Source organism: Heteronotia binoei, chromosome 2 (assembly GCF_032191835.1).
Source record: "Heteronotia binoei isolate CCM8104 ecotype False Entrance Well chromosome 2, APGP_CSIRO_Hbin_v1, whole genome shotgun sequence".
In the NCBI taxonomy this organism is placed as follows: domain Eukaryota; kingdom Metazoa; phylum Chordata; class Lepidosauria; order Squamata; family Gekkonidae; genus Heteronotia; species Heteronotia binoei.
Genome location: NC_083224.1, coordinates 79,605,741 through 79,632,513, shown reverse-complemented (window position 1 = coordinate 79,632,513; position 26,773 = coordinate 79,605,741). Strand labels below are relative to the sequence as shown.

The 26,773-nt window shown below is 46.0% G+C and overlaps 1 protein-coding gene and 1 pseudogene across 2 annotated transcripts; one reads left to right on the top strand and one right to left on the bottom strand.

The window, feature by feature from the left end:
- Positions 1 to 755: 755 nt before the first annotated feature.
- Positions 756 to 23,008, top strand: OPTC (opticin). Of its 2 annotated transcripts, XM_060233267.1 has the most exons (6): positions 756 to 983; positions 9,478 to 9,631; positions 19,024 to 19,182; positions 20,260 to 20,462; positions 21,302 to 21,397; positions 22,770 to 23,008. In XM_060233267.1, the coding sequence occupies exons 1-6, from the start codon at positions 762 to 764 to the stop codon at positions 22,938 to 22,940; spliced, it is 1,005 nt and encodes a 334-aa protein (XP_060089250.1). In that variant the 5' UTR covers positions 756 to 761; the 3' UTR covers positions 22,941 to 23,008. The 2 variants fall into 2 exon arrangements, with proteins under 2 accessions (XP_060089250.1, XP_060089251.1); XM_060233268.1 differs by lacking the exon at positions 21,302 to 21,397.
- A 2,032-nt stretch (positions 23,009 to 25,040) lies between these two features.
- On the bottom strand, positions 25,041 to 26,015 carry LOC132567591 (oxidative stress-responsive serine-rich protein 1-like; annotated as a pseudogene).
- Between the last annotated feature and the right edge of the window lie 758 nt (positions 26,016 to 26,773).

Below are 26,773 nucleotides of genomic sequence, written 5' to 3'. Positions count from 1 at the left end.
TAATAATTAATGGGTCTGATAAGTTTTCCAATCCTTTCTGTCACATCCTGAATGCATGCACCTGGCAGACAGCAGACCTCTTGGGAGGACAAATCTGGTCGGCACACTTTGGGCTCCACCCCTCTGAGCAAGAAGTCTCCAATTACCACCACACTCCTTTTCCTATATTGGGGAGTGGAAGCTCCAGGCTTCTTATCCCCAGGATCCTGAGAAACTTTCTTTAAGCTTCATGGAGGCTGGGGAAGTAGCCCTTGTTCCACTGGTTCAGAATCAGTTTCTGTGGGGAGATCCTGGAACCTATTGCTGAGCAGCAGATCCATACTATGGAGATCAATTGTAATTCCAGGAGATCTCCAGGCCCCACCTAGAAATTGGCAACTCTAATGGGAGGGAGTGGACTGGACTTGGTAGTGTTTGATCAGTAGTGGGAGGGAAGCATTTTGCTCATGCTCAAAATATACTGCTTGCTTTGTTATTCTGATTCATATTCTAGAAGTGAACCCTAGAGCTAAACTCTGGTGAGCTTTGACTGTTAGGTGTTAAAATTCCCTCCCATCCTTCTGGAGTTTCTTCCAGTCTGCTCAGTGGGGTAGGATGCAGAGAGCTATTCTTATCACTGCAGGACTGATGCCCAGAGAGACTGATGGGCCAAAAGTGCACACCAGGTAATCTGTATATGAATAGAAAATGGCTTGTTATTTTCTCCAGCTTTTTAAAAAAATTATGTTATTGTTGTTTCTCCCCACTTAGTCAGATCCAGAATGTGGACTGCAGCCTTGATGAGTGCAATATTTGTCCTGATTTTTGCACTGGCTCCAGCAGCTCTGTCTAAAGAAGATGGGAAGAAAAAGCTGAAAACTCACATTCCATTTTATGACAACTTGGATCTAGACAGTGATGATGCCAGCCTGGACAATTATGGAGAAATCATTGATCTCAGTAGTTATGAGGATATCTATGATTATGAAGACTTGGCATCAAAGGTACTAAACAATCAGGGCCTTGCATATTTGATGTACTCAAATTCCCATCAAAGTAATTTGGTATCCACTAAAGAATTTGCTATGGTGATGTTCTGCATGATTCCTTGTCCTTTTACTTTCTGTCCCCTGTCTCTATTCCATCCATAGTCTTCCATTCTTCACTTCTTGGTAAAATATTCTGAATACTTTGAAAATAGAAGCTTTGAGAAAAATAAGATGTGAATATATAGAAATTCATATACTTTATTCAGTTTGCAAAATCTGGGCTACTTTGGTGAACAATTAGAAATTCTGGTAGACACAGCCATGTGGCTCTATGACATAGACATCATTTTTTTTATCTCTCCTATTTCCCACCAGTTATGTTAGTTTATTTTAATGCATTCCTAAGCTGCTTTTCAACCCCACATGGTTCCCAAGCTGGTTTACAAAACGAATTACAGATAATAGAAGTAGACAAAAATCATCATTGAACATCATATTTCAACAAACTAACGAATAAAAAGTTCCATAGCACCATTAGTCAGTATAATTCAAAGGCCTGGAAAAGGAAGGTCTTTAGTCCAGATGGTTTTTAAAGAGGGGGCCAGACGAGTACTCTTGACTCCTTAGAGAAGGTGTTCCAGAACCAAGGGGCAGCAACTGTAAAGTTTGTCCCCTGACTCCTACCTAGCAGAACTTCAGTTAGAGTTGGCTCCTGAAGAAAGGCCCCATGTATAGATCTCAAGTCCAGGTTCAGACAATACATGTAGAGAGGCACTTCTTCAGCAGCTCTGGGCACAGCCATAAAAGTAAAAACAACAACAACAGCATCTTGTACTGAGCCCAGAAACAAATAGGAAGCCAGTGCAGATGACACAAACCCCGTCTAATAAGGTCACCCCAATGACAGTAGAGGATTCAGAACAGGGGTACAGGACTGCTGCAGCAATTGCCTTGGCAAGCATATTAAAAACCTTCAGGACCAACAAATTGGATGTGTCAAGCACCAATGGCAAGATCAGCTCAGACAGCTCAGGAAAAGAGACCATTATGCAGCTGGGAGGAAAATTCCTCTTCCTCAGCATTTGTATTTTATCCTGTAATGGACCTGCTTCTAAATGCTTCTCACTATGCTGTCCTTGTATATAGGCAGCCACAGATGTTTTGTAGGAGACTGAACTTTCCCTTTAATTTCTATGTGTCAGCGTTCAGAGACTGCTGTTGATAATTTTGACCCTCTCAGAACTGGTTTGGTATCTGTCTTCAGGGCTACTGTCCAAAGTCCTGTTGGTCCTTGGGATCAGTTTGTAACACCAAATGAAAGACAATAAGCCTGCCTGGAGTAGACGAGAAGAAGAAGATGATGATACTGGACTTATACCCCACCCTTCATTCCAAATCTCAAGGGTCTCAGAGCGGCTTACAATCTCCTTTACCTTCCTCCCCCACAACAGACACCCTGTGAGGTGGGTAGGGATGAGACAGCTCTCAAAGCAGCTGCCCTTTCAAGGACAACTCCCGCAATAGCTGTGGCTGACCCAAGGCCATTCCAGCAGCTGCAAGTGGAGGAGTGGGGAATCAAACCTGGTTCTCCCAGATAAGAGTCCGTGCACTTAACCACTACACCAAATGGGCAGCAACCATCTTATCATTTCTTTGTAAACAGAGCTAATTCAATTTGTGACTGCAGCATGGGGGAGAAGGGATTTAAGTTTTCACAATCTGGAGTGTTTCCGGGGAGCCACTCTTTGCCCCATCAGTACATGCAGAGCCCCCAGTGCCGTATATAGCAGCTATCCAGGGTGTTTCAAGCAAATTGTGCAAGGGAAAAAGTTTAAGCTCCTTTTTTCTGCATGTCTGGAAATGAAGTTCCCAGTAGGAAATTTGCAGTTCATGTCTGATAGAAAGTCCTGGCAAATCTAAATATAAGGTGTATGACATGCAGTTGGGCCCTTAGAGTTTATGACCTTGCTCTTTACAGTTTTATGTATCAGTATGACAGGAAGCAAAACTTGTGGTGATGTGACTTTTGAACAATCTCACCTTGCTAAATGTCAGGAATTCCTCACCTTCCTGAGAGCTGAGTCGCATCAAATTTTGCATGAACAAGAGACAGAACAGAAGCATTTGTGACACTGTTACGAGAATCAATCATCAGTATAATAAACAGTGGATTTCCCATAGTTATGGCAGTATTCTTTCTCAGCTGCTGTGAACACAAGAATTTTTAACAGTAGTATCTGTGATCAAATGTCATGTTGGAAAAGCAACAGCCTGCTAAAAGTCTAGTTACTGACAATGTCGCTAAAAGAGTGATTTAGTCCACTTGCGCCCTAGAAGAAGCTATGGTTTGTTCTCTAATGTTTTGGGTTTATTGAAGGTTTTCTCTTGCAGTTTAGCCTATTGCTTGTTGTTTCTTTCTGTGCTGTGTGTTAGTATGTGTTAGTGCAAGCCTTTCTGTTGCATTAATGGCCTGCAGCCAGTTATTGTCTTTCTGCAAAATCCTGCTGTAGTAAATTCATTGAAAGCAAACTTTAAAATGTAAATTAAATTATTTCCTAAACTCTGCCAACACATCATGCATATCATGTTATGCACCACATGACATTTCAGTTTACTTGTGTGTAGAAGAAAACCTAGTGTGTGAACCACCTGTCAGTAATTAAGACTGGAGCTTGGTTCTGTCCCTAACTGCTAGCCTTTTGTCTGTTTGTGTATGATGGCTCCAATCCACTAGAGCATTTCTGCAGACAGAAGGATTTCCACCAGTGGGGCATGACTTTCTCATCTCCCCCAAATGCCTCGTGAAATAAACAGTGGTAGAAGGGAGGTGACAAAATTGTGCTCCACCAGCAGAAATACTTCTGTCTGTAGAAGTGCTCTGGTTAGGGTTTCCAACTCAGGAAATACCTGGGGACTTTGAAGGTGGAGCCTGAAGACTTTGGGGGTGGAGTCTGGAGACTTTCCCATTGCCAAACAACAAATACATTTCCTTATCCTATTTTTTGCTTTCAAAGGATTTCCCAGCAGGCTTTATTAAGGGATACAAACACTCTCACAAAACTGCCAAAATAAACAAAGTTTGCATGCCCACGCTTTTGTGATCTCACGATATGCATTGCTTTACTCAGGGAAGTTGCTAAATGCAACAATCTGCTGTATTTCAACAGATTTCTTCAGACTAACACAGAAAAATGAACATAAGGAAGAGAGAGGTCCAGGGCATGCAGTTTTCCTTCATCCTATAATCAGGGTCTAGTAACTCTTTATTATCCATTTTGCTATATAAGTGACTTCTGAATGCAAAACAGAGGGACTGTGCTCTCTTCCTCTTTCACACACTCACCAGGAAGAGCCATGTGGTTGTGCCTGCTCACCCTTCTCCATGTAGCTTTTGCATCTTGCTGAGATTTAAAGGCACACACACATTTCAAAACACAGTTTGTGTTGTATATGTGCTTAGAATTGTATCTATAAGCTGGAGTTCTTGCTTGACTCATTGAGGCCTGAAGGACTGAGCTTGGGGACTCAGGAACAATAGGCAGTAGGATCCAAATTCCTGCTGTCCTGCTCCAATCAAGAGCCCCCGGCCGGTTTGAATGGTCCAATCACAGGCAGCGCGGGAACTTTGGGTGTGTATATAGTTGGCCCTGTGGCCCTAGTCTTCAGTCTCCTTAGGCAGCGCTATACCATGCTGTATTCAATAAAAGAGCTATGTTCACTATCACCTTGCCTCATCATTGCATAGAATCCACTATATTATAGTGGCAATGAGGATGGGATCCTGGTAAGCAAGGCCAGCAGCCGTGGATTTTCTGTACCGCGCACGCACCGCCAGTGCTGGTGATGGCCACTATGCCAGGAATGATTCCCGAGTTCGATGTGACCAGTCCAGAGTGATGGAAGACTTGGTTGGAACGACTGGAGAACTTCATCCACTACCATGGGGTTGTTGGAATAAAAAGAAATCACTACTCCTCAGCTCGTGTGGGATGAACACCCAGGAACTAGCCCAGGGGCTAATGGCGCCCATCCTCCTCAAGGATGCCTCCTTCACAGACATCACCGCTGCCCTGATGACCCATTTCGAACCGCAGCTGTTGGTCCTGACCTGTCACTTTGACTTCTCCAAGCGGCGTCAGCAGCCCAACGAGTCTGCCGTGGACTTCATTGCGGCCCTCCGCTGGTTGTCACTCGGCTGCACTGGAGGAAAGACTGAGGGACCGATTTATTTTCGGGCTGCGGGACAAGAAGCTGAGGAGGAAGTTGCTCAGGAAAGATGATATGGACTTCACCGAGGCGATCAAAGAGGCTGTCACCTATGAGAAATCACGAAAAGAGCGCACATCGGCGGTGGCTCACTAAGCCGCCTCATCCTCCTCAGAAGCGGACGACTCAGGGGGAGACGACGCTCTCAAACTCCACCACGCTGCCACAAAGTGTCAGCTCGGGAGTGTGCAAGTTGTGGGGAGAACCGTGAGCACTGCTCCTGCCAATTCCGGGACACCATCTGCCACCAGTTCAGAAAGACGGGTCACCTCGCCAGAGTCTGCAGCTCTAAAACAATGCCAACCCAAGAGAGTGCCACCTGTTGGAAGAGCGGAAAACATGGCTGCTGCCACGAGGTCGCCGTCATGGAAGATATCAATGCCATCACCACGTCGGTCAGACAGGTATGTGACATCACCATGCCGTCCCCAGATAAACTCAAAATGACAGTGTTTATTGAGGGCACCCTCTGTCAAATGGAGATTGACTCTGGGGTCACACACACCATTATCTCTGCCCAGACCCTTAAGAAACTTTGCCCAAGGAGGAACCGTGACTACACCTGTCTCCTGTGCTCATAAGGGACTTTCAGAAAAGGGCGATTGGCATCAAAGGGGCTGGGATAGTCAAAGTGTAGTATGGGAAATTTTCAGGGAACCTTCCCTTGCTGGTGGCGGAAGGGAACCTGAGTAGCCTGTTGGGCCGGGCTTGGTTTGTGCCCTTGGGAATCCGGGTAGAGGGAATCCATCACACCCTTGCGAGTATGAATTTCCACGATATTTGTGGGAAGTTCCTGTCTGTATTTGAGGGGACTCTAGGAACACACACGGGTCCCCCCCCCCCATGTCGCTACAAATCAATCCCAATGTGCAGCCCATATGGCTGAAGGTCCGGCGAGTACCCTTTGCCTTGAAACCCAAGATTGAGGAGGAACTAGACCACCTCATGGCACAAGGGGTCCTGGAGCTGGTTGCCAACGCACGATGGGAAACCTCAATCGTCACCCCAGTCAAGCCAAATGGGAGTGTCCGCATCTGTTTAGACTATAAATGCAAGATCAACAAAGTGCTTCAGGGCTATGCCTACCCGGACCCAGCTCAGGGCTATGCCTACCCGGACCAGCAGTTCCCAGTGGATGACGCCACGGCAGAGGCTCAAACCATAGGCACACATTGGGGTGACTTCCAGGACAAACGCCTCCAGTTTGGGATCAGTGTGGCCCCGGGGATCTTTCAGAACTTAATGGATTCTCTTAAAAGGCATCCCAGGGTCCAGCCATTCTTTGACGATGTGCTGATTGCCACAGCAATGCCACAACAACGCCTCCACACCGTACTCCAGCGTTTCAACAAGGCGGGGCTCAAGGTAAAGAGGGAAAAATGTCTGTTGAGGGTCCCTACAATAGACTTTTTGGGATACACAGTGGATGCAAATGGATTCCACCCAGCCAAGGACAAAACCACAGCCATTTGTGACATGCCAGCCCCCACTAGCAAAGCCGAATTACAAGCATTCCTTGGCTTGCTCAACTTTTACCACGCCTTCCTCCCCCACAAGGCAGCGGTAACGGAACCCTTGCATAGGCTCTTGGACAAACGGACTCCGTGGGTTTGGGGTTGCCAGCAAGCGGCTGCCTTCCAGGCAATTAAGGGCCTCTTAACTTCTAATAGCTTGCTGGTGCACTTCGACGAGTGTCTGCCCGTCATTTCTGCCTGTGATACCTTCCCCTACTGGGTGGGCGCCGTCCTGGCCCACGATTTGCTGGATGGCAGAGAGGTCCCAGTAGCCTATTACTCCAGGACATTGCAGAAACTGGAGTGCAACTGCACACAAATCGAGAAAGCGGGCCTGGCAATCGTGGTGGGAGTTTAAAAATTCCATGATTACTTGTACGGCTGGCCCTTCACCATCCTTATGGACCACAAGCCCTTACTCGGCCTCTTTGTCCCCAACCGACAAACACCCCAGATGCTGTCGCCTAAGGTACTGTGGTGGTCCATTTTCTTGGCTGGGTACCAGTATGGTCTTCAGTACAGGCCGGGAAAAGCCATGGGCCACGTGGACGCCCTCAGCCATCTGCCGCTGCCATAAGACGATCCAGATCCTGCCCCAGCACACCAGATCCTGCTTCCAGATCACCCAGTTCACGCGAAGGACATTGCATGCTGCTTGGCCAAGGACAAAATACTCTCCAGAGTTTTGAAATGGGTGTGGAGGGGATGGCCCATGGGCTGGGTGGGACCGGAGTTTGGGGCATTCGCGTCCACAGGGACGAGCTTTCTGTCCATAAGGGGTGTTTGTTATGGAGGAAGAGGGTGATGGTACCTCCAGTTTTGAGACCCCAAGTCCTCATGGCGCTGCATGAAACCCACCCAGGAATCGTGCGCATGAAGGCACTTGCCTGCAGTTATGTATGGTGGCCCAGGATTGACAATGCGATCGAGTCTTGGGTCATCCAATGCCAGCCCTGCCAGGAGACATGGCTGGTGCCTCCCCAGGCCCTGGTGCAGCACTGGGAGTCCACACAATATCCCTGGTCCCGCTTGCACCTGGACTTTGCAGGGCTCTTCCAGGGACAAATGTTCTTCTTAATTGTGGACTCGCACTCGAAATGGCTGGAGTGCTTCCGGTCGCTTCCACCTCCTCCCGGGCTGCCATCAGCAACCTCCAACGGGTGTTTGCCACGCACAGCCTCCCAGACACACTGGTTTCAGATAACAGGATGGCCTCCACATCGGGGGAGTTCCAGGACTTCTGCGCCTGGAACCTCATTAGGCATATCAGATCAGCTCCCTTCCACCTGGCCACCAATGGCCAGGCCGAAGGGATGGTGCAGATGACTAAAGAATCGCTCTGCTGCATCACCCAGGGGTTCTGGGAGGCCCACCTTGCAGAGTTGTTATTATCACAGCACACTGTCCCCTCCACTGCCATGGGCTGCAGCCTGGCTGAACTCCTCATGGGCCACCAGTTAACCACCCTATTAGATTGATTACATCCAGACAGAGCCCTCGATCTGCAGGAGGTTCCAGAGGTTGTCCGGGCACCTTGGGCTTTAGACACAAGGGACTGGGTTATGGCTAAGAACTTTGGGGGGGGGGGGGCGCTTGGATTCTGGCAAGGGTTGCCCAGGTACTGGGGTCTGTGATGTATGAGATTACAACGGGGGGGGGGTCCACTATAAGGAAGCACATCGACCGGCTGAGGTCCCACGAGAGCCCTGAGGAAGAAGTCGAGGACAACAGCTCTGACGACCAGGCCACCACCCCCACTCCTTCCCCGATGGCCACGGCTGAGGCAGAAGCTCAGGGCCCTGCCTTTCAGGTAGAGCTGGCAGTCATGGAGACCCAGGAGCTGCTGGCTAAAGAAATACAGCGGTGGCTCCTCCACTCACTGCCACGGCAACTGCATCTGCTCCGCCACCCACTCTGGTGCTCAGGCGGTCCACCAGAGAGCATCGCAAATTAGCCTACCTCGAGGACTATGTCAGCTAGGCTTATTTATTTGTAATTTGTAATTTGTGCACTTGAGGGGAAGGGATGTTGTATATGTGCTTAGAATTGTTGTTATAAGCTGGAGTTCTCGCTTGGCTCATTGGGGCCTGAAGAACTGAGCTTGGGGATTCAGGAACAATAGGTAGTATGATCCAAATTCCTGTTGCCCTGCACCAATCAAGAGCCCCCGGCTGGTTTGAATGGTCCAACCACAGGCAGCGCGGGAACTTTGGGTGTGTATATAGTTGGCCCTGTGGCCCTGTTTTTCAGTCTTCTTAGGCAGTGCTATATCATGCTGTATTCAATAAAAGAGCTATGTTCACTATCACCTCACCTCATCATTGCATAGAACCCACTATATTATAGTTTGCAAACTTCTTCTAAACCTGTGGAGATCCAAAAGCACATCATGGCTGTTGGGGCAGGGCTTCCCCCTGCCAGCCAGCTGGCTGGTGGTGGGGAGAAGCCTGCAAAATTAGGGGATCCCCTGCCAGGAGCTGGGGGCTGGCAAACCTAGCTTTGGTGGAACCAAAGCTTTTAAAACAAAGTTTGTTGTAATTTTTCCCATGTGTTTTTTGTTGATATGTGATGACTTATAAGCCATTTTGAGGCCACATTTGTGCACATTTTAAATAAATATCAACCTGAAAACTTCTGATCTAAGAAATGATATGTGTGGCTCAGTTCACATGCCTTTAAAACAGAAACATTGGTATTGATTCTGAAAACCATATATATTTTACTTTTAGATTGAAGTTGATACCTTAGCTCCTCCCACCAGGGGCTTTCCACAGCCCCTGATCACAACAGCTGTGCCAACTGAACATCCACCAAGCAAGCCACCAAGCTCTGCAGTCCCCAGGACTAAGGGGCCAGATCTCTTTGGGTCCATAACAAATCAGGGTAAGTGAGCAATTTCCTCTCCAAGGGAGAAATGGGCTGGGGGTGGGGGTGGTCTCTCTCTTCAAAGCAACAGGTAAAAAGGTGTTCCAACTGCACCCCAGTGACCTCTTTTTGAGAAATGCTGTCTAAACTGAGGCACAAGAGATCTAGGGTTGCCAGGACTGTGTTAGAAAATACCTGAAGACTTTGGGAGTGGATCCAGGAGAGGGTGGGGTTTGGGGAGGGGAGGGGAGGGGCCCCATCATGGTACAATGCTATAGAGTCCACCCTTCAAAGCAACCGTTTTCCCCAGAGGAGCTCATCTCTGCCAGCTGAAGATCAGTTGTAAAAGCAAGAGATCTCCAGGCCCCCACCTGGAGGCTGGCAACCCTAAGATATCCAATTTTTTTTCTTCAACTGTTTTGACTCATTTGTATTCTTATATGTATTCATAGTAACACTGATAAACAGACAACCCCTCACATCTCCCATTCTCATCATCCCCCTGCTTGTAATTTTCTCATAACATGTTGCATCCAGTGTTTCCTCTTGATTTTGAACATCTATCTTTTAGGTACCTCTATAAGGCTTTATGACTGTGATATTATCTAAATTAAATTGCCTGGTCAAGGTATTTTGTTTCACTGTATGAAACCTCTTTTTAAAATGCAGAATGCAGCTGTGCAGGTCCTTACAGGAACTCTGTATGCAGCACATATCCATCCATCTTGTACTGTATGAGCTACACTGGTTGCCAATGGAGTACCGGCTCAGCTTCAAGGTTTAGGTGTTAACCTTTAAGGCCCTGAACAGTCAGGGACCTATGTATCTCCAGGACCGCCTCTCCTGGTATACCCCACAGGAGACCTTTGTGCTCAGTAGATCATATCTGTTGGTGGTCACCAGCCCAAGAGATGTCCAGCTGTCCTCAACCATTGCCAGGGTGTTTTCTACCTGGTTCCAAACCGGTGAAACTCTCTGCTGAACATCTGTGCCTTGCAGGATCTGATGAAATTCTGCAGGGCCTGTAAGGCAGAACTGTTCCAGCAGGCATTTGGTTGAGGGTAGTGACAGTTTCATCATCTTTCTGGCACTCCCACCCCCCTTCCTTGTGAGACAAGGTAGTGCTAATAGAATTTTAGTGTCATCTTTAATTTATGTACTGTGTTTCTGATTTTATGTATTTCATTGTACACCACCCTGAGCCCTGTTCTTCAAGGCAGGGCAGTTCTAAATTGAATTAAATAAATATATAAATAAGTGCTTCATATTGTCACCTTTCATATTCATATTGTATGTTGCTTAGAGTCTTCCTAACTTATAGAAAAGCTCTTTATACTTTTTAAAAAAATGAATAAATGCTGTTGGAAGTTGAAGAGAGACATCCCTGTTACCACCATTTTCACCTCAGCCCCTTTTTCTTCTCTGTAACCCACTGAATTGAGAGGATGTGCTCTTTTTCCATAAAAATGATGGGGTTTCTTCTTTGAGATGTGAGGGAAGCCTGAGAAAAGAACTGCTTGGAAATCCACAAAAACAGCAACAAAGCAACACTTTAATGAGTAGAGATGTAAGAGCAATCGGACAGAGTAGCAATTAGATTAGTGACAATTAAAATCCTGTAGCGAGGGATAAATATCTTTATTCATTTTCTGTCACTCTAAACTGGGACAAATTAAGTAGTAGGCTGAAGGAAATTGTTGCCTTTCTGCTTTGAACTCCTCCACTAATAGATCTGGGGTCTGTTTAGTTCTCTGAATAGGGTTTTATGTTTGTTTTTTGTTTGTTTTTTAAATCCAAGCAGTTTTAATTGGTGCTTGGAATGCAATGGGCTTGCAATGGGCTGTAAGTTCCAAACATAGATAGCAGCAATGGTTACTGTGTGCAAAAAATCTCTCCATTTCATTTGAGGTTTGTGTCTTTAAATGTGAGAGGTCAACAAAATTCCTAGGGTAGCCCCATCCATTTAGAAGGCGTTGCTCCTTCTGGATTGAATTTGGCCAAGGATGATTCATTTTTAAGCAGCCTCTTTGGATTGCTGGCAGCTTGTGATCCATGTCTTAATTAGAGTTGACTCAATAGTTTCTTTTTATTTGTTCCTTTTTTTTCCTCAAGTGAATTTAGCACTTGCTTATGAAATGGGCCAAGGTTTCATAAGCAAACCTATGTTTGCTCTATGTTTTCATATATCTTTTCTCATATCATCATAACACAAACTGAATCGCTAATAATTTCTGACTGTTATTTTACAATATGACTAATTTATGAGCCCGATTGACCTGCTTTTAGGGGAGGGGGAGAAAAACAGTGAACCGCATGGCATAATACTCCCTGTGGGATAATTAATATTCTGTGTTCATAAAATCCAATTCCTTAGGTCATCAAACTTTTGTGGGCCTTAGTCAAAAGACATGCATCACCTCTGTCCAAGCATGAGGCCAGCATGCCTCAGTGTGACAGAATATACCTCTATAGACAGTAACCTCAAAGGCTGTGAACATCTGAATAGCAGATGCTAGGGGATGAGTTGCTTGGAATCTTGATGTCCAGTGAACTAGCTGGCCATTACTGGAAATGAAATGTTGACCCAGGTAACTGTTGGTTTGATCCACAAACTTAATGCATTTTGGCAGATGGAGGAGGAGTAAAGATATATATAGTTCAATGATAACTGAAGTAGGATTTACATTGAATGGAAATTTACCTGGAAACACATAGTATCTATGCTATGGGGGGGGGGGGTTGGTTTTTTTTACAAGAAGGGAGTGCAAGAATTCATGGGAGAGAAGATATCCCACCCACCCACATCAGGGGGTCAGGGCAGGGAAAATGCCATGTAGAAGTACCATTGCTGCTGTGCTGTATCAGCTACTGCAGTAGTAACAGGGAAACTGCACAAGATGGTCCTTGTGTGGAAACCACAGTCACAAACATCACTATTACTATGAAGGAAAAGTGTTACACTCTGGTTTTTAAAACTGTATTTTTTTGAAAGCCTGTTCCCTAGTCCTGCATGGTCCCATTGTATGGATTTTATTTAACTACTAAAAGTAAGGCCTATTGTGAAGAAAAATACAATGGGCTCTAGAAGGAGGCTCTGGGTGAGTGCCTGTCATCCTTGCTGTCTTCCCACCCACCCAAGTGAAGGCATTGACACCCCCCCCCCCTCAAGGGAAGCTAATGTCTGCCATCTAGAGAACAACTGTCTCTCTTGGCTTGACTTCGCGAACGAAGATTTAAGAAGGGTGCAGTAGTCCACATCTGCTGCAGGCTTGCTGGTGGCTGACAAGACCAATGCGGGACAGGCAGGTCTGGCCACAGTGGCTGCAGGGAAAAGTCTAATTTGGGGTTGGTGCTGTAGCAGTACGATTCTTCCTCAATCTCCTTTTGTCCTCAAGACCAGCTATGCGTGCGTTCTCAAAGGAAGAGACAGCCTGGTGGATGGTGTGCCTCCATGCTTTGCGATCTGAGGCTAGGTCAGACCACTGGTGATGGTTAATGCAACAGGTACCAAGGGATTTCTTCAAGGAGTCCTTGTACCTCTTCTTCGGTGCCCCTCTATTTCGATGGCCAGTGGAAAGTTCGCCATACAGGGCAATCTTGGGAAGGCAATGGTTTTCCATCCTGGAGATATGCCCTGCCCAGCGCAGCTGCGTCTTCAACAACAATGCCTCGATGCTTGTAACCTCCGCCCGCATGAGGACTTCAGTGTTGGTCACAAAGTCACTCCAGTGGATGTTGAGGATGGTGCGAAGGCAGCACTGATGAAAGCGCTCAAGGAGTCGCAGGTGATGACGGTATAAAACCCACAATTCGGAGCCGTAGATGAGGGTTGTCATCACAACCGCTTTGTAAACATTGATCTTTGTGCCTTTTTTCAGATGCTTGTTGCTCCTCACTCTTTTATGCAGTCGGCCAAATGCACGGTTTGCCTTTGCCAGTCTATTGTCTGTACATCTGAGTGATCTCCAGTGCCTCCCCAGAAGGAAATGGTATTGTACCTGTCTGAGGTCCTATCCCTTCTCAAACTCTACTCTCTCCAGGCCCCACCCCTAACTTGGAGTTGGCAACCCTATCTCCTTTCCTTTATCTGTCCTCTGACTTCAGCTTTCCATTGCCATCCCCCTTCCTGAAGCTTCTACATAGGATAATGACAGTCTTTCTTCACAGTGGAGAGGGGGGACAAAGCAGTTTGCATCATTCTGTTCTCCTCCCACGTGATCTGAACAACAACCCTGTGAGGCAGGTTAGGCTGGAAGTCTATGCCTGGTCCAAAATCACTCAGTCAGCTTCCATAGCAAGAACCTGGGTCTGGCATATCCCACTCTGAAGCCCTAACTCATATGTCCTCCTCATATTCCACCACAGAATCTCCAGGAATTTCCCATCAATTTGGAAAGAGGCCTGTAGTGATCCCTTAGGAATTTCCTACTAGCCTGGAAAGGTACCACTAAAGGCCTCTGGGCGAGTGCCCCCCCCCCAGCCTGAGCCTGGCTGTCTTCCCACCCACCCAAATGAAGGCATTCACTCCCCCCCCCATCTCAAGAGGAGCTGACCTCTGCCATCTATTTGGATAGCAGTTGTAATTCTGAGATATCTCCAGCCCTCACCTGGAGATTGGCAACAGCTGTTCCCCAGGAGGAAAGGCCTTTCCCCCAGAGACCTGTAGTGATCCCTTAGGAATTTCCTACCAGCCTGGAAAGGTACCACTAAAGGCCTCTGGGGGTCAGTGTCCTCTGCCCCACCTGGCCGTCTTCCCACCCATCCAAGTGAAGGCATTCACTCCCCCCCTCCACCTCAAGGGGAGCTGATATCTGCCATCTGGAGAGCAGTTGTAACTCTGAGAGATCTCCAGGCTCCAGCCCTCACCTGGAGATTGGCAACAGTGGTTCCCCAGGATGAAAGGCCTTTCCCTCAGAGGCCTGTAGTGATCCCTTAGGAATTTCCCACCAGCCTGGAAAGGTACCACTGAAGGCCTCTGGGAGAGTGCCCCTCACCCCAGCCTGGCTGTCTTCCCACCCACCCAAGTGAAGGCATTTACTCCCTCCCCACCATCTCAAGGGGAGCTGATCTCTGCTATCTAGAATTTCCTGACATGGAGTTGGCAACCCTGCAGCCTCTAAGGAAAAGGACAGTCTTTCTTCATAGTGTGTGTGTGGCGGTGAGGAGGGAACCAAAGCAGCTGACATCATTCTCCTCATTTCTCTCCCCCCCCCCCACTTTGATCTGAACAGTCCTGTGAAGGCTTCCCTATCTCCTTCTAAGGCAACCATCCTGGGGCAAGGCTGAGGAAAGGAGGGAGTGAAAGACAGTAATGGTGGGACAGCCATGCCCTCTGAGACAGTGCCAGTCCTTGGCTATTGCCTTCTGAGGCTGTGCGTGCTGGGAGGCCGTCTGTGTGGGCTGTTGATAGTGTCTTTTGTGAGGCCGCAGGAGTTCTGCAGCCCTTTTTGAAGCTGGTTGACAGAGAGGAGCTAAGAGATGTGACTGTCTCTGAGATAAGACTGCTTCTGGCAGTTTGTTCAACATTCCTGGGTCTGAGTAGGCGGGGCAGGGAAGTCAACCAGTGGGTTGCCAGAGACACTAACTGACATGTGATGGGCCAATTGTTTGTTCTCAAAATATTAGCAAATGGCCTTCTGTAATGAGACCTGAGGAGCAGGAGCTGGAAGGGTTAACAGACCAAGAAGAACCAACAGCTGAGCCGTCAATCACATCCTCCACATTTCAGGCACCCACTCCGGCTGTTGACAATCAGTCTCCTCCAAACTCTCCCCCTCCCATCTCAAGAATGCACACTTGTCTTTGAAAGACACTGACAGAAAACAGATGCACCACGCGCCAATGCTTCAGATCTCTTAGCCCTGAATACTAGAGGAACTACAGCCACCCAGGAAATAGGCTGATTGATGTGCCCATATAACTCATGCCTGGGACTTGGCAACCTCGTGGAAGCAGCAAGTCGATTCCCTGGCTTGCATCCACGATCCTTCCTGATTCTAGTTCCTGACAGGTTTGAATTCCTTGGCACCTGACCCTTTGGCTTTGGACACTGACTTCTTCTTCTGGTTTGCAATTTTGCTGTGGTAACTTGGCTCCTGACTGACTCCTTGAACTTTGACTTCTGACCGGCTTTAGACTCCCTCCTGCCTGCACCCTGAGACACGACACCTTCCTCGGTTATGCCATGGTGATAAGAAAATTATTACTATAGATTAGATATACAGATGATGCCCATGACTATTAGATTTGTTGTTGTTGTTGTTTATGGCACTTATACCCTGCCTTTCTCCCCAATGAGGATCCCAATGAGTAGCTTACATGGTTCAGTTCTCCTCCATTTTATCCTCACAACAACCCTGTGAGGTAGGTTAGGCTGACTGTGTGTAACTGGGCCAAGGTCACTCAGAGTGCACCCATGGCAGAGTGAAGATTCAGGCTTGCATCTCCCAGATCCTAGTCCAACATTCCAACCACTGCAGCACATTGACACCCTGATGACATCTACATAATCACGGGCAATCAGAGACATGTTGAAGCAGTCACAAGACAATCTCAACAAACCACTGAATCATGAAATGTCACATTTGTTTGAATTTAATGCAACAAGTAAGTAATAAATTTAAACATATGAAGAATTATTAGTTCTTGATCTAAAATGGCATTCACTTTTTAAATTCATATAATTCTTCTACATACGGCTTTTTCTAAGGGACTCTGCAATGAGTTGGATCGAAGATCTTCCTCTGTGCCTTCCTCGATATTTAAAAAAGAGATATCTTGTCTGTGTAGTGCAGACGGCCAAGTGCTCCTCACAGACAAGGTATCCATACTGAACCAGTGGTCGGAGTATTTTCAGGTTCTCTTCAGTGCCAACCGCGTAGTTCAAGATTCAGCAATACACCTCACCCCACTTCAACCAGTGAAAACAGAGTTGGATGAGATCCCCACCCTAGAAGAGACTGTTAAAGCCATCAAGCAACTGAAAAGCGGCAAGGCAGCGGGAGTTGATGGAATCCCACCAGAGATCTGGAAGCATGGGGACACAGTACTACATAGCACACTTCACAAAGTACTTGTCACCTGCTGGGAACAAGGCAAACTACCACAGGACTTTCGCGATGCAATCATCATCACTACACAAGAACAAAGGGGAAAAGTCAGACTGCTCCAACTACCGGGGGATAACCCTGCTCTCCATCGCAGGCAAAATCCTTGCCAGAATACTCCTGAACAGACTGGTGCCCACCATTGCAGAAGAACTCCTCCCAGAGAGCCAGTGCGGCTTCAGAGCTAACAGGAGCACCACCGACATGGTATTTGTTCTCAGGCAGCTCCAAGAGAAATGCAGAGAACAGAACAAGGGTCTATATGTGACCTTTGTCGACCTTACCAAAGCTTTTGATACCGTTAGCAGGAAAGGCCTGTGGCAAATCTTGGAATGTTTACGATTTCCCCCAAGGTTCCTCAGCATGATCATCCATCTACATGAAGACCAGCGAGGCCAAGTCAGACACTGCAACGACCTCTCGGAGCCCTTCCCAATAGGCACAGGTGTAAAGCAAGGCTGTGTTCTTGCGCCAACTCTCTTTACGATCTTCTTTAGCATGATGCTTCAAAGAGCCGCAGTAGATCTAGATGATGACGATGGTGTCTACATCCGCTATCGCACCGATGGCAGCCTGTTCAACCTGAGGCGACTAAAGGCTCACTCAAAGACAATGGAAAAACTTATCTGAGAGCTACTATTTGCTGATGATGCTGCACTTGTCTCCCACTCGGTATCAGCTCTGCAGCATATGACGTCCTGCTTTGCAGAGGCTGCCAAGCCATTCGGCCTAGAAGTTAGTCTGAAGAAGACAGAAGTTCTCCACCAGCCTGCACCCCAGGAATATTATCACCCACCCTGCATCACTGTGGGTGAATCAGTTCTGAAGACAGTCCAGCAGTTCAGCTACCTGGGGTGCATCATCTCCTCAGATGCCAAGATCGACAAGGAGATTGACAACAGGCTGGCAAAGGCAAACTGTGCATTTGGCCGACTGCACAAAAGAGTGTGGAGCAACAAGCATCTGAAAAAAGGCACAAAGATCAATGTTTACAAAGTGGTTGTGATGACAACCCTCATCTACGGCTCCGATCGTGGGTTTTATACCGTCATCACCTGCGACTCCTTGAGCGCTTTCATCAGCGCTGCCTTCGCACCATCCTCAACATCCACTGAAGTGACTTTGTGACCAACACTGAAGTCCTCAAGCGGGTGGAGGTTACAAGCATCGAGGCACTGCTGTTGAAGACGCAGCTGCGCTGTGCAGGGCATATTTCTAGGATGGAAAACCACCGCCTTCCCAAGATTGCTCTGTATGGTGAACTTTCCACCTCCATCGAAATAGAGGGGCACCGAAGAAGAGGTACAAGGACTCCTTGAAGAAATCCCTTGGCACCTGTCGCATCAACCATCACCAGTGGTCTGACCTAGCCTCAGATCGCAAAGCATGGAGGCACACCATCCACCAGGCTGTCTCTTCCTTTGAGAACGCACGCATAGCTGGTCTTGAGGACAAAAGGAGATTGAGGAAGAATCGCACTGCTACAGCACCAACCCCAAATCAGACTTTTCCCTGCAGCCACTGTGGCCGGATCTGCCTGTCCCGCATTGGTCTTGTCAGCCACCAGCAAGCCTGCAGCAGACGTGGACTACTGCATCCTTCTTAAATCTTCGTTCGCGAAGTCAAGCCAAGAGAGAGAGAGAGAGATCTTGTCTGCCCAGCAAACTGGCTCCCAAGGCACTTTTCACTTTCTGCAATAATGCATGTAAGAATCAATAAGCAATTAAATGTATCCTACAGTAAAACATTAAAATGATAGCAGCAGCACAAAAGGTTCAGAGGCCAGTAGTAGTGATAACCATTGCTGAAATGCCAGTGCAAGGGGCATTCCCACTCACCAGAAAGGTCTGAGCAATAAAGAAGATCTGTACCTGGCAGTGAAGGCTTAGGTAGTTCATTCCTTGGTGAATGGCCATGAGAAAGGAGTTCCTAATCTGGGTGTCCCAATGGAAAAGACCTCTCTCTAATGGCCACTTATTACTTCAGAAGGTATGGGGGGGGGCATGCATGGAGCAGTGTCTCTCCAAATGACCTTAAGAGACAGGCAAGTTCACAAGAGAGTAGATGGTCCTTCAGGTATCCTGAACCCAGCTGTTTAGGGTTTTACCATACATTGATTTGTGCCCAGAAAGCAATCAGCTGCAATTGTCATTCTTTTAAAATGGCAAGATCTGTTCTGTACATCTTCTGCTGAACAACAGTCTTGCTGCCATGTGCAGTATCGTCTTGTACCAGCTGAAGCTGCCTTTGGAGCATGTCTCACATAAAGCACATTGCAGTAACCTGGCACTTTCTCACCTCTAGATCTTCCCACCTGCTTGGTCTGTGTGTGTATCAGAACCTCTGTGTACTGTGATGATACCGAACTGGAACACATCCCTCCTCTGCCGTTAGAGACTGTGTACTTCTATGCCCGCTTCAATCGCATCAGTTGGATTCAAGCCAATGACTTCACTGGACTCAGTATGCTATGCTCCTTTGGGATTCTAGTTGTAATTTTTAGATTCTTGCGGCCTGTCAACAGTTTCACCCTCAAGTAATAGTGTACCCCTATGCAGAGTTACTCCAGACTAAGTCCTTTGAAATTAATGGGCTTACGCTGGAGTAACTATATATGATTGCATTGCAAACCACTTTCCCTGTTACAAACAAGGCCACCCATACAGCTTTCTGCATCATTCATACTTTATTCTCATTGAGTCACTTTTCCTGTTACAATCAAAGTCAAAAGTAAAGTACTCTCATCCATTGAAACGTACTTGCTGTGGAAAATGTACTTGCCATGCATTTATCTCAGCGGGAAATATCTGAAAATGATCCCATTTAATAATGTGGGTTTTGTTTACAATGAAAGTAAATCTCATCTGATGATTGATTTAGTCTATCTCAGATTTAGGGCCAGCTGACATAACCAAATTAGGAACTATTTTCATAAACACTAGGAGCACATTAGCTTTGAAAAAATGTTGGCATATCTTTGAAAATTCCTTATAGAGAATTTTTTTGTGATTTGTATTATCAGCAACCTAGTCTGGTTTCACTTGTGCTTGCATACTGAATTCTTCTTCCTTTCTCATTACTGTGGACATCTGTGACATTACTGTTCCTTCCTCCTTGTTACCCAGTGAGCTTCATAGCTGAGTGGGGGGGTTGAATCCAGGTGTAGTTCTAGTCCTACACCTGAGGAGGATGCTGCACTGTCTTCCTTTGGTTTTAATTTAAAACTTGATGAGGGATTAACATGGCTTTTCCCCAACCTTGTTAATTCCACTAGAGTTTGGGTGGGGGGAGGGAAGGAAATAGTGAAGGAAAAGGTGGTGTGGATAAGCAGGCAATAAAGAAAAGATGTTGTGAATTCATCCCAAAGTCAAAGGGCAGAGGGACCAGCATCTTGGATAGTCAGGGGGAATAATGTCTCCTACACTAACCAGAGTGGGTGTGATAACATTTCAAGTGAGGCAAGCATCCGTTGTGAACAGTGGTGATCAGAAAAGCATGTGAAAATACCTGTGCAGTTTTAACTCTGAACTCTTTCCACAGCAAAACTGAAACGAATTGACTTGACAAACAACTTTATTTCCTGGGTGCATGAAGACTCTTTCAGACTGCTGTCCTCTTTGCAAGAACTTATCCTCCCTGAAAACAAGTTGACTTCCCTGCCTGAGATGCCCAGTGGCATTATACAGCTGGATGCTCGCTTTAACATGATCCAGAGTTCAGGCATCCGACCTGAAGCCTTCCAGGTAAACCTTTCTCAAATGTTTCAAGTTTGTTCCTGCTCCTCTGTGATTGCCTCAATATCACTTCAGTGTTAATAACAGTGAAAGTGTGAGGGTGGGGGAGAAAAAGTAATGGAGGTGTTTGTATGATGTAGGACACACACAAATCCTGTTCCGGTTATAATGAACACACATACATCCTGTGGCCTGCCTATAGGTGCATACAAGTTGTAAGAGAGTCATGACATATTCATTTTGCAACTGAAACCAAGGACCAGTACATGGATAAATGTGGGGTTTGCATCACATGTTCAGCTGTACAAGAATTGAATATGACACAAGAATTACTAAATGCACATATTAAAGAAAATTAAGTGTACACTGTACACAAATTGTAAATGCACTCACTGCAACTTGTGAACAGGGCTATAGTAGTTACAGCAAACACACATACATCTGGTATGTATATATGTATGCCTGTAAGAAACAGCCAATGTGTGTTCACTTTACCTGTGAAACCAGCTACAGTACCTGGAAAAATGTGCAGCTTCAATCACATGTTCAGCTATACATCTGTTGAATGTAACATGAGAATTACTTAATGGATGTATAAAGAAAAATCAGGTGTACATAACTAGACCCCTTTTTAGGACAGGGAGCATGATGTCCCTTGCATGTATATTTTTAGAAATTAACCATTGGTGGCAAAATTCTGAAAGTTTCTGTTGCTGCTTCCTTTTGGAATGAACTTAAGACATATGCAATAAAATTGGCCTCCTTTGAAAATCCAGGAAAGATTTTGAGAAGCCTAAATTGAAAGTTAGGGCAAGCAGAGGCCTAATTCTTCTTTCTTGTGCTTTCAGGATCTGAAGAAGCTGCAGTTCCTTTATTTAGCTGATAACAAACTGGACTATATCCCAGTGCCCCTGCCTGAGGGACTGCGGTCTCTGCATCTACAGGTGAGGCAGTGATAGAGACCCCTGGCTGCCAGATATTTAGACATCAGTAGTCGAGAGAATGACCCTGAAAAGAACCAGTAATTATTTCCCATTTTGTTATAGGTTATTAGGAAACGCAAGGGATGGAGCCATAATATGGGCTTATATAAATGCTTGTCTGTGGATATGAGCCCCTCTAATTTAACTTAGCTTGGTCCTGCTAGTGTTCTGTCACTGATCCTTCCAAACACTTCTGCCAAAAGGACATCATCCATCCTATGCTCGCTTTGTTAGTCCTGTCCTCTGCACCTTACAGAAGACAACTTTATCCAGCCCAATGCCCTGATCCAAACTGGCAAGAATCAGGTTGTCCAATGGGTCAATTCAGTCAGGGCCAGATTAACAATTAGGCCAAGTAGGCACTAGCCTATGGGCCCCCATGCCTTTAGGGGCCCCAGGCTGGCTCCCCCCTCTATTTCCCCCCCTGCTTGCAGCCCTCCCAGCCTGCACACACAGCCAGCAACTGAGCTGCTCTTTGCCTGGCTTGCCTAGTGCTGCTGCTGCTGGCATTGTCACCAAGTTTGCCTCTCTTGGCCTCTCCCACATAGCTTTGTCAAAGGAACTTTTAAGAAGGTGCCTGAAGGCTACAGTGAGGGCACGGGTGGTGGGGCTGGCACTCCAACTCTGAGATAATTTACGAGGGGGCCCCCAAGATTTTGACTGCCTAGGGACCTCCAGCACTGAGTTCAGCTCATAATTTAGCCAGTCCAAAGAAGAAAAAGAAGACGAATTGGATTTATATCCTGCCCTCCACTCAGAGAGTCTCAGAGCGTCTCACAATCTCCTTTATCTTCCTCCCCCACAACAGATACCCTGTGAGGTGGGTGGGGCTAAGAGGACTCTCACAGCAGCTGCCCTTTCAAGGACAACTCCTATGAGAGCTATGGCTGGCCCAAGGCCATTCCAGCAGCTGCAAGTGGAGGAGTGGGGAATCAAACCTGGTTCTCCCAGATAAGAGTCTGCGCACTTAACCACAACACCACATTTAACCACTACACCAAACAAAGGAGCATGATGTTCCATTTATATATGTTATGAGAGGGGAAGTACTTGCCAGTAGACTCCTTTCCCTGGATAAGGTTGCCAGTCTCCAGGTGGTGGCTGGAGATCTCCTGGAATTACATTTGATCTCCAGGCTACAGAGATCAGTTCCCTAGAGAAAAGTGTTGTTTCAGAAGGTGGGCTCTATTGCATTCTACCCAATGACATCCTGCACCCCACAGCTGGCAACCCTACAATGTTTTCTTTGTCTTAGAAACACCTTTATATTACTCCAAAAGAGACCTGGCTTGGCCCTTTGAGATTTTCTCCTTGCTTTTTGTTTTCTTGCTAGAACAACAACATTCAGACCATGCATGAAGATGCATTTTGCAATAGCATAGATCACAGTTACATCCGTCGGGCACTGGAGGACATTCGCTTAGATGGCAACCCCATCAACTTGAGCCTTTTCCCTGATGCATATTTCTGTCTGCCTCGTCTGCCCACAGGCCATTTCTACTGACTGAATGATTTATCTCAACCACCAGGCACAAGGGTTGTTTGAAATTAAGACCCAGGTGATGAAGAAAAAGTGGCCATTATTCCAAGTGATATTAGATTTTTGTGTCAGTATACCTCTTTCCATTCTCAGCTTGGCCCCATTCATGTGAGAGTGTCCAGGAGGCATACAGTGTAAATCAGTCTTTGGAAGTACATGTGCTGGAAAAAAGAACCAACACATTACAGTACAAGATGATTCTTTTTCTTTTAAATCATATTTAAACATTTACTATGTTCATCTTTTAAAAATCCTAATGTGGGAGTGAAAGGAAAGCAAATTCAACTCATTGTGAAATCAGCTAATGTTGATGCTTCTTCCCAAAGATATTAACAAATCCATATAGGTGACCGATATAGCAAATAGTGGGTCTTTACCAAAATGCCACACTTTCTTATGTGTGGAAGGGATGTCTATTGAGTAGTTACAGTTCTCCCCTTATTTCTCAAGTGGCCAGCACTAGCGCTAGGGTGCTAGCAGCCTTGCACTGTCCCAGGCAAGGTGCCCCCCGCCCCCAACTTCCCGCCATGCCATCCAGCCATCCCCATTGGAAGGGGCCAGGCGGCTCCTCTCCAGCCTACCTCCCTCTCTCAGTGGTGGTGGCAGTGGGAGGAAGCTCCTCTGGCCACTGACTGCAGCTGACCAAGGCAGAAAGAGGCGGAGCAGAAGCAGAAAGGAGCCAAGAGCTCCTTCCCTCCACCCCACCTCTTGCCTTGCCGGCCAGCTACTTTTATTTGCAGCTTCCCCGGAACAGCTGAGAAGCAGTGCTGGTGGCTTGGCAGCCTGTGGAGAGAGAATGGAAGTGGGAGTGGGCACCCAGCACCCGTGTAAGCCAGGTGGCACCCATAGACAGTCACCCACCTGGCCTACTCAGACACACTAGGCCTGCAAGTGGCTGGATGATTCTATTAACAATCCATGGCTAGTGATTTTGAGTGTAGAAGTCATTTATCTCAGTTGTAGAGTCTTACCTAGAACCTTATTTTATGGAATCATTTATCTTCCTAGTTTTTCCTCTATGGTTTTCAAATTACCAATATCCATAGTTTTTACATACATATTTAAATACTTGCAGTTTAAAACAATTAGTAGTTTCTGTGAGTTAGTTTTTGCTTTAAAATACATTCATGTATGTAGTTTGAGAGTTTCATCTTTACTGAAAGAATATACATTGATATATCCATGGCTTTTTTGTAGAAAAATCCCAACTCATGTGCATATTAGGCCACACCCCTTGACACCAAACCAGCTGGAACTGCATTCCTGTGCATTCCTGCTCAAAAAAAGCCCTGGATATATCTGAAGTATGTTCATTGGTATTGTGATGTAATAATTTTGATTTTATTGTATATATTGATCCTTTGGGGAATTCCCTCCCCTCCATGTGTTTCCCCACATTTTGCAGAGGTGGTATGCCTGTTCTTACTGCAAATTCACCTTTAAAGTAAATAAAGCAAAGTCCACTTGAGCAAAGAGTGCACATAGAAAATGTACATGGATAATTTAAATTACACTCAACAGGAGCTTGTTTTTACCTTCAATCCAACCATCTTCTTTGTTAAACAAAACAATGATGTAAGTAATAAAATGTTGCAGCAGGAGGGATAGGATGAACTAAAGTTTTCACTCCATAGCAGCAGAATTAGTCAATTACTAAATGGGAACAACAGCATCCTCAGAATATTAAAAAAAAAAAATTTCATGGTCATATGAATTGTAGCACATTAGCACACATTTAGAAGCAAGCATCTTTGCTGTGGCGTGATGGTTGCCTGTACCACCTTCTTGCCTCGCACAGCTGGAGTTCCTAGTAAATTTATCTAGTCATGTCACAGCACTCACACAAATGCACCACTGTCCATTCCCAGATTCTCCAGTCTTGGGTTCTTAGACACAAATGGACCTTTGAGTTTTGCACTCCTACAGCAATTTGCAAACCTGATAACCTGTTGCTATATGTAAAACATCTACATTGTATGGCGCAAATATTACTACTACTACTACTACTACTTTAGATTTTTTTTATTCTGCCCTTTCCGCAAGCAGACTCAAGGTGGCTAAACATTTGAACAAACACGCAGTGATAACAATGGATACATTTCCAACTATGGTACTGAGGGAACATCTCACTACCACCACTGAACTGCCAACCCATGATTCTCAAGTCAAGTGTACATCATCTCTGCCATGTGGAACATCTTCTTGTGAATATACAAATAATACTCCATATACCCTGAAAGATCTTCAATAGTCATATCATCCACAAAGACACGAGTTTGCTCAGAACATGACTGGGCAGAGCCTGATGTACCGGAGGGTGGCCTGTTTGGCAGTGACTGTGAATGCACTTCCAGGATGGCTTTTTCGTATTCTGATGCTCCGCAAGCTAGAGAATGAATATGCTTCTCTCACTTGCCATGGTTTGCATCGGCATTCCTTGTCCAGACAAGAGCACTGCTTCTCATAACTCATCTTGGATAACAACTGGAAATCTGAAGGATGGTTGAGATCCAGGCTGGTGTCAAAGGCCAAAGAAAAAGCAGGACAGCTCTTTCACAAATTCTCCAAAGGTTGCTCACTTGTGCAAGTGCTCCGGTGCTCTGCTCTGGCTCTTCTGCAGTTATTGCTGTCAAAAAGAGGGCATCTCTTTCCTTCGGAGTATGGTTCTTACGGAACACCAAGCTCTGGACTAAGTTTGCCCTTTAAACCATCTGCCTGGCTTTCATGCTTCAGCTTGTTACCTGCAGAGGATGCTTTTATGCCACAGTATGTAAACTTGGGGGGATGCAGGACAGGAAATTTGGAATGCCTGCAGTGTTGTGGCCTTGTTGCCCCTCTCAAGGGTTTCCTTGCACACCCATGCCAGGTCTCCCTTGAGCAGATCCTCTGATGCCTGGCTCCATCCACAGTTGCTTGGACAGCAGCTCTCAGGCCTGTGCCTTCAATTATAGATGTAGAAGACCCAGCTGGATCTACTCTCAGCTTTTTGAAAGCAGTTTGCAGACTTTCTTCATCTCCTTTGTTAGCTTCTGATTCTATTCATAGACTGTTAGGATATTACTGGACCTGCTATATAATGAATACCACACACTCCATAGAGTCACTGTCAGAAGTGAATGCAAAAGAAACAACAGGAAGTTGCAACAATGGCCTTGCTGTATGTATATTAAGTACAGCAGAGCAGTGCAGCAGTAAGGTATCACCACTTTGGCTTAAAAATAGGGACTTGAGGCAATGAAGAAAAACAGAAATTTCCATTTCCATTTAATCAATCCTTTCTAGATTATGGTTCCTACAAGTGGCCCTTAAAAGCTGTCCATGTTTGTGCAGAATCAGAATGAGCGGACATGTTTGGACTTGGCTTGCCTTCCCTCAGTGTGCGTTGCTTCTTTGAATGTGACAGACAAAAGTGTGTGTTGCTTCTTTGAATGTAGTACCTCTTTGGGGGCAGAACAAAGTTGAGGAAAAGGTTTTGAACTAGTATTGCCATCCTTCAAGTGGGTAAAAAACAACCACAAAGGTTATAGTGACAAAATTACTAAACCTTATGCATAATAATGAAAAGTTTATAATAGAATAACATCATATTACAAAAATACATAATTCATGAATACATCATCAGTAGAGTTCCAATGTTCAGGAGGCCGACTAATTATCCTGCTTCGAAGTATTCTTCCAGCAAAGGTGCACTCTACATTGATTCCACAATGGGGCCATACTGTCAGACATTGAACGTTGAAATAAACTTAGATCACTTTGTTTCAAAATTAATCCGTTTATTCAAGAACTAGTGGTCT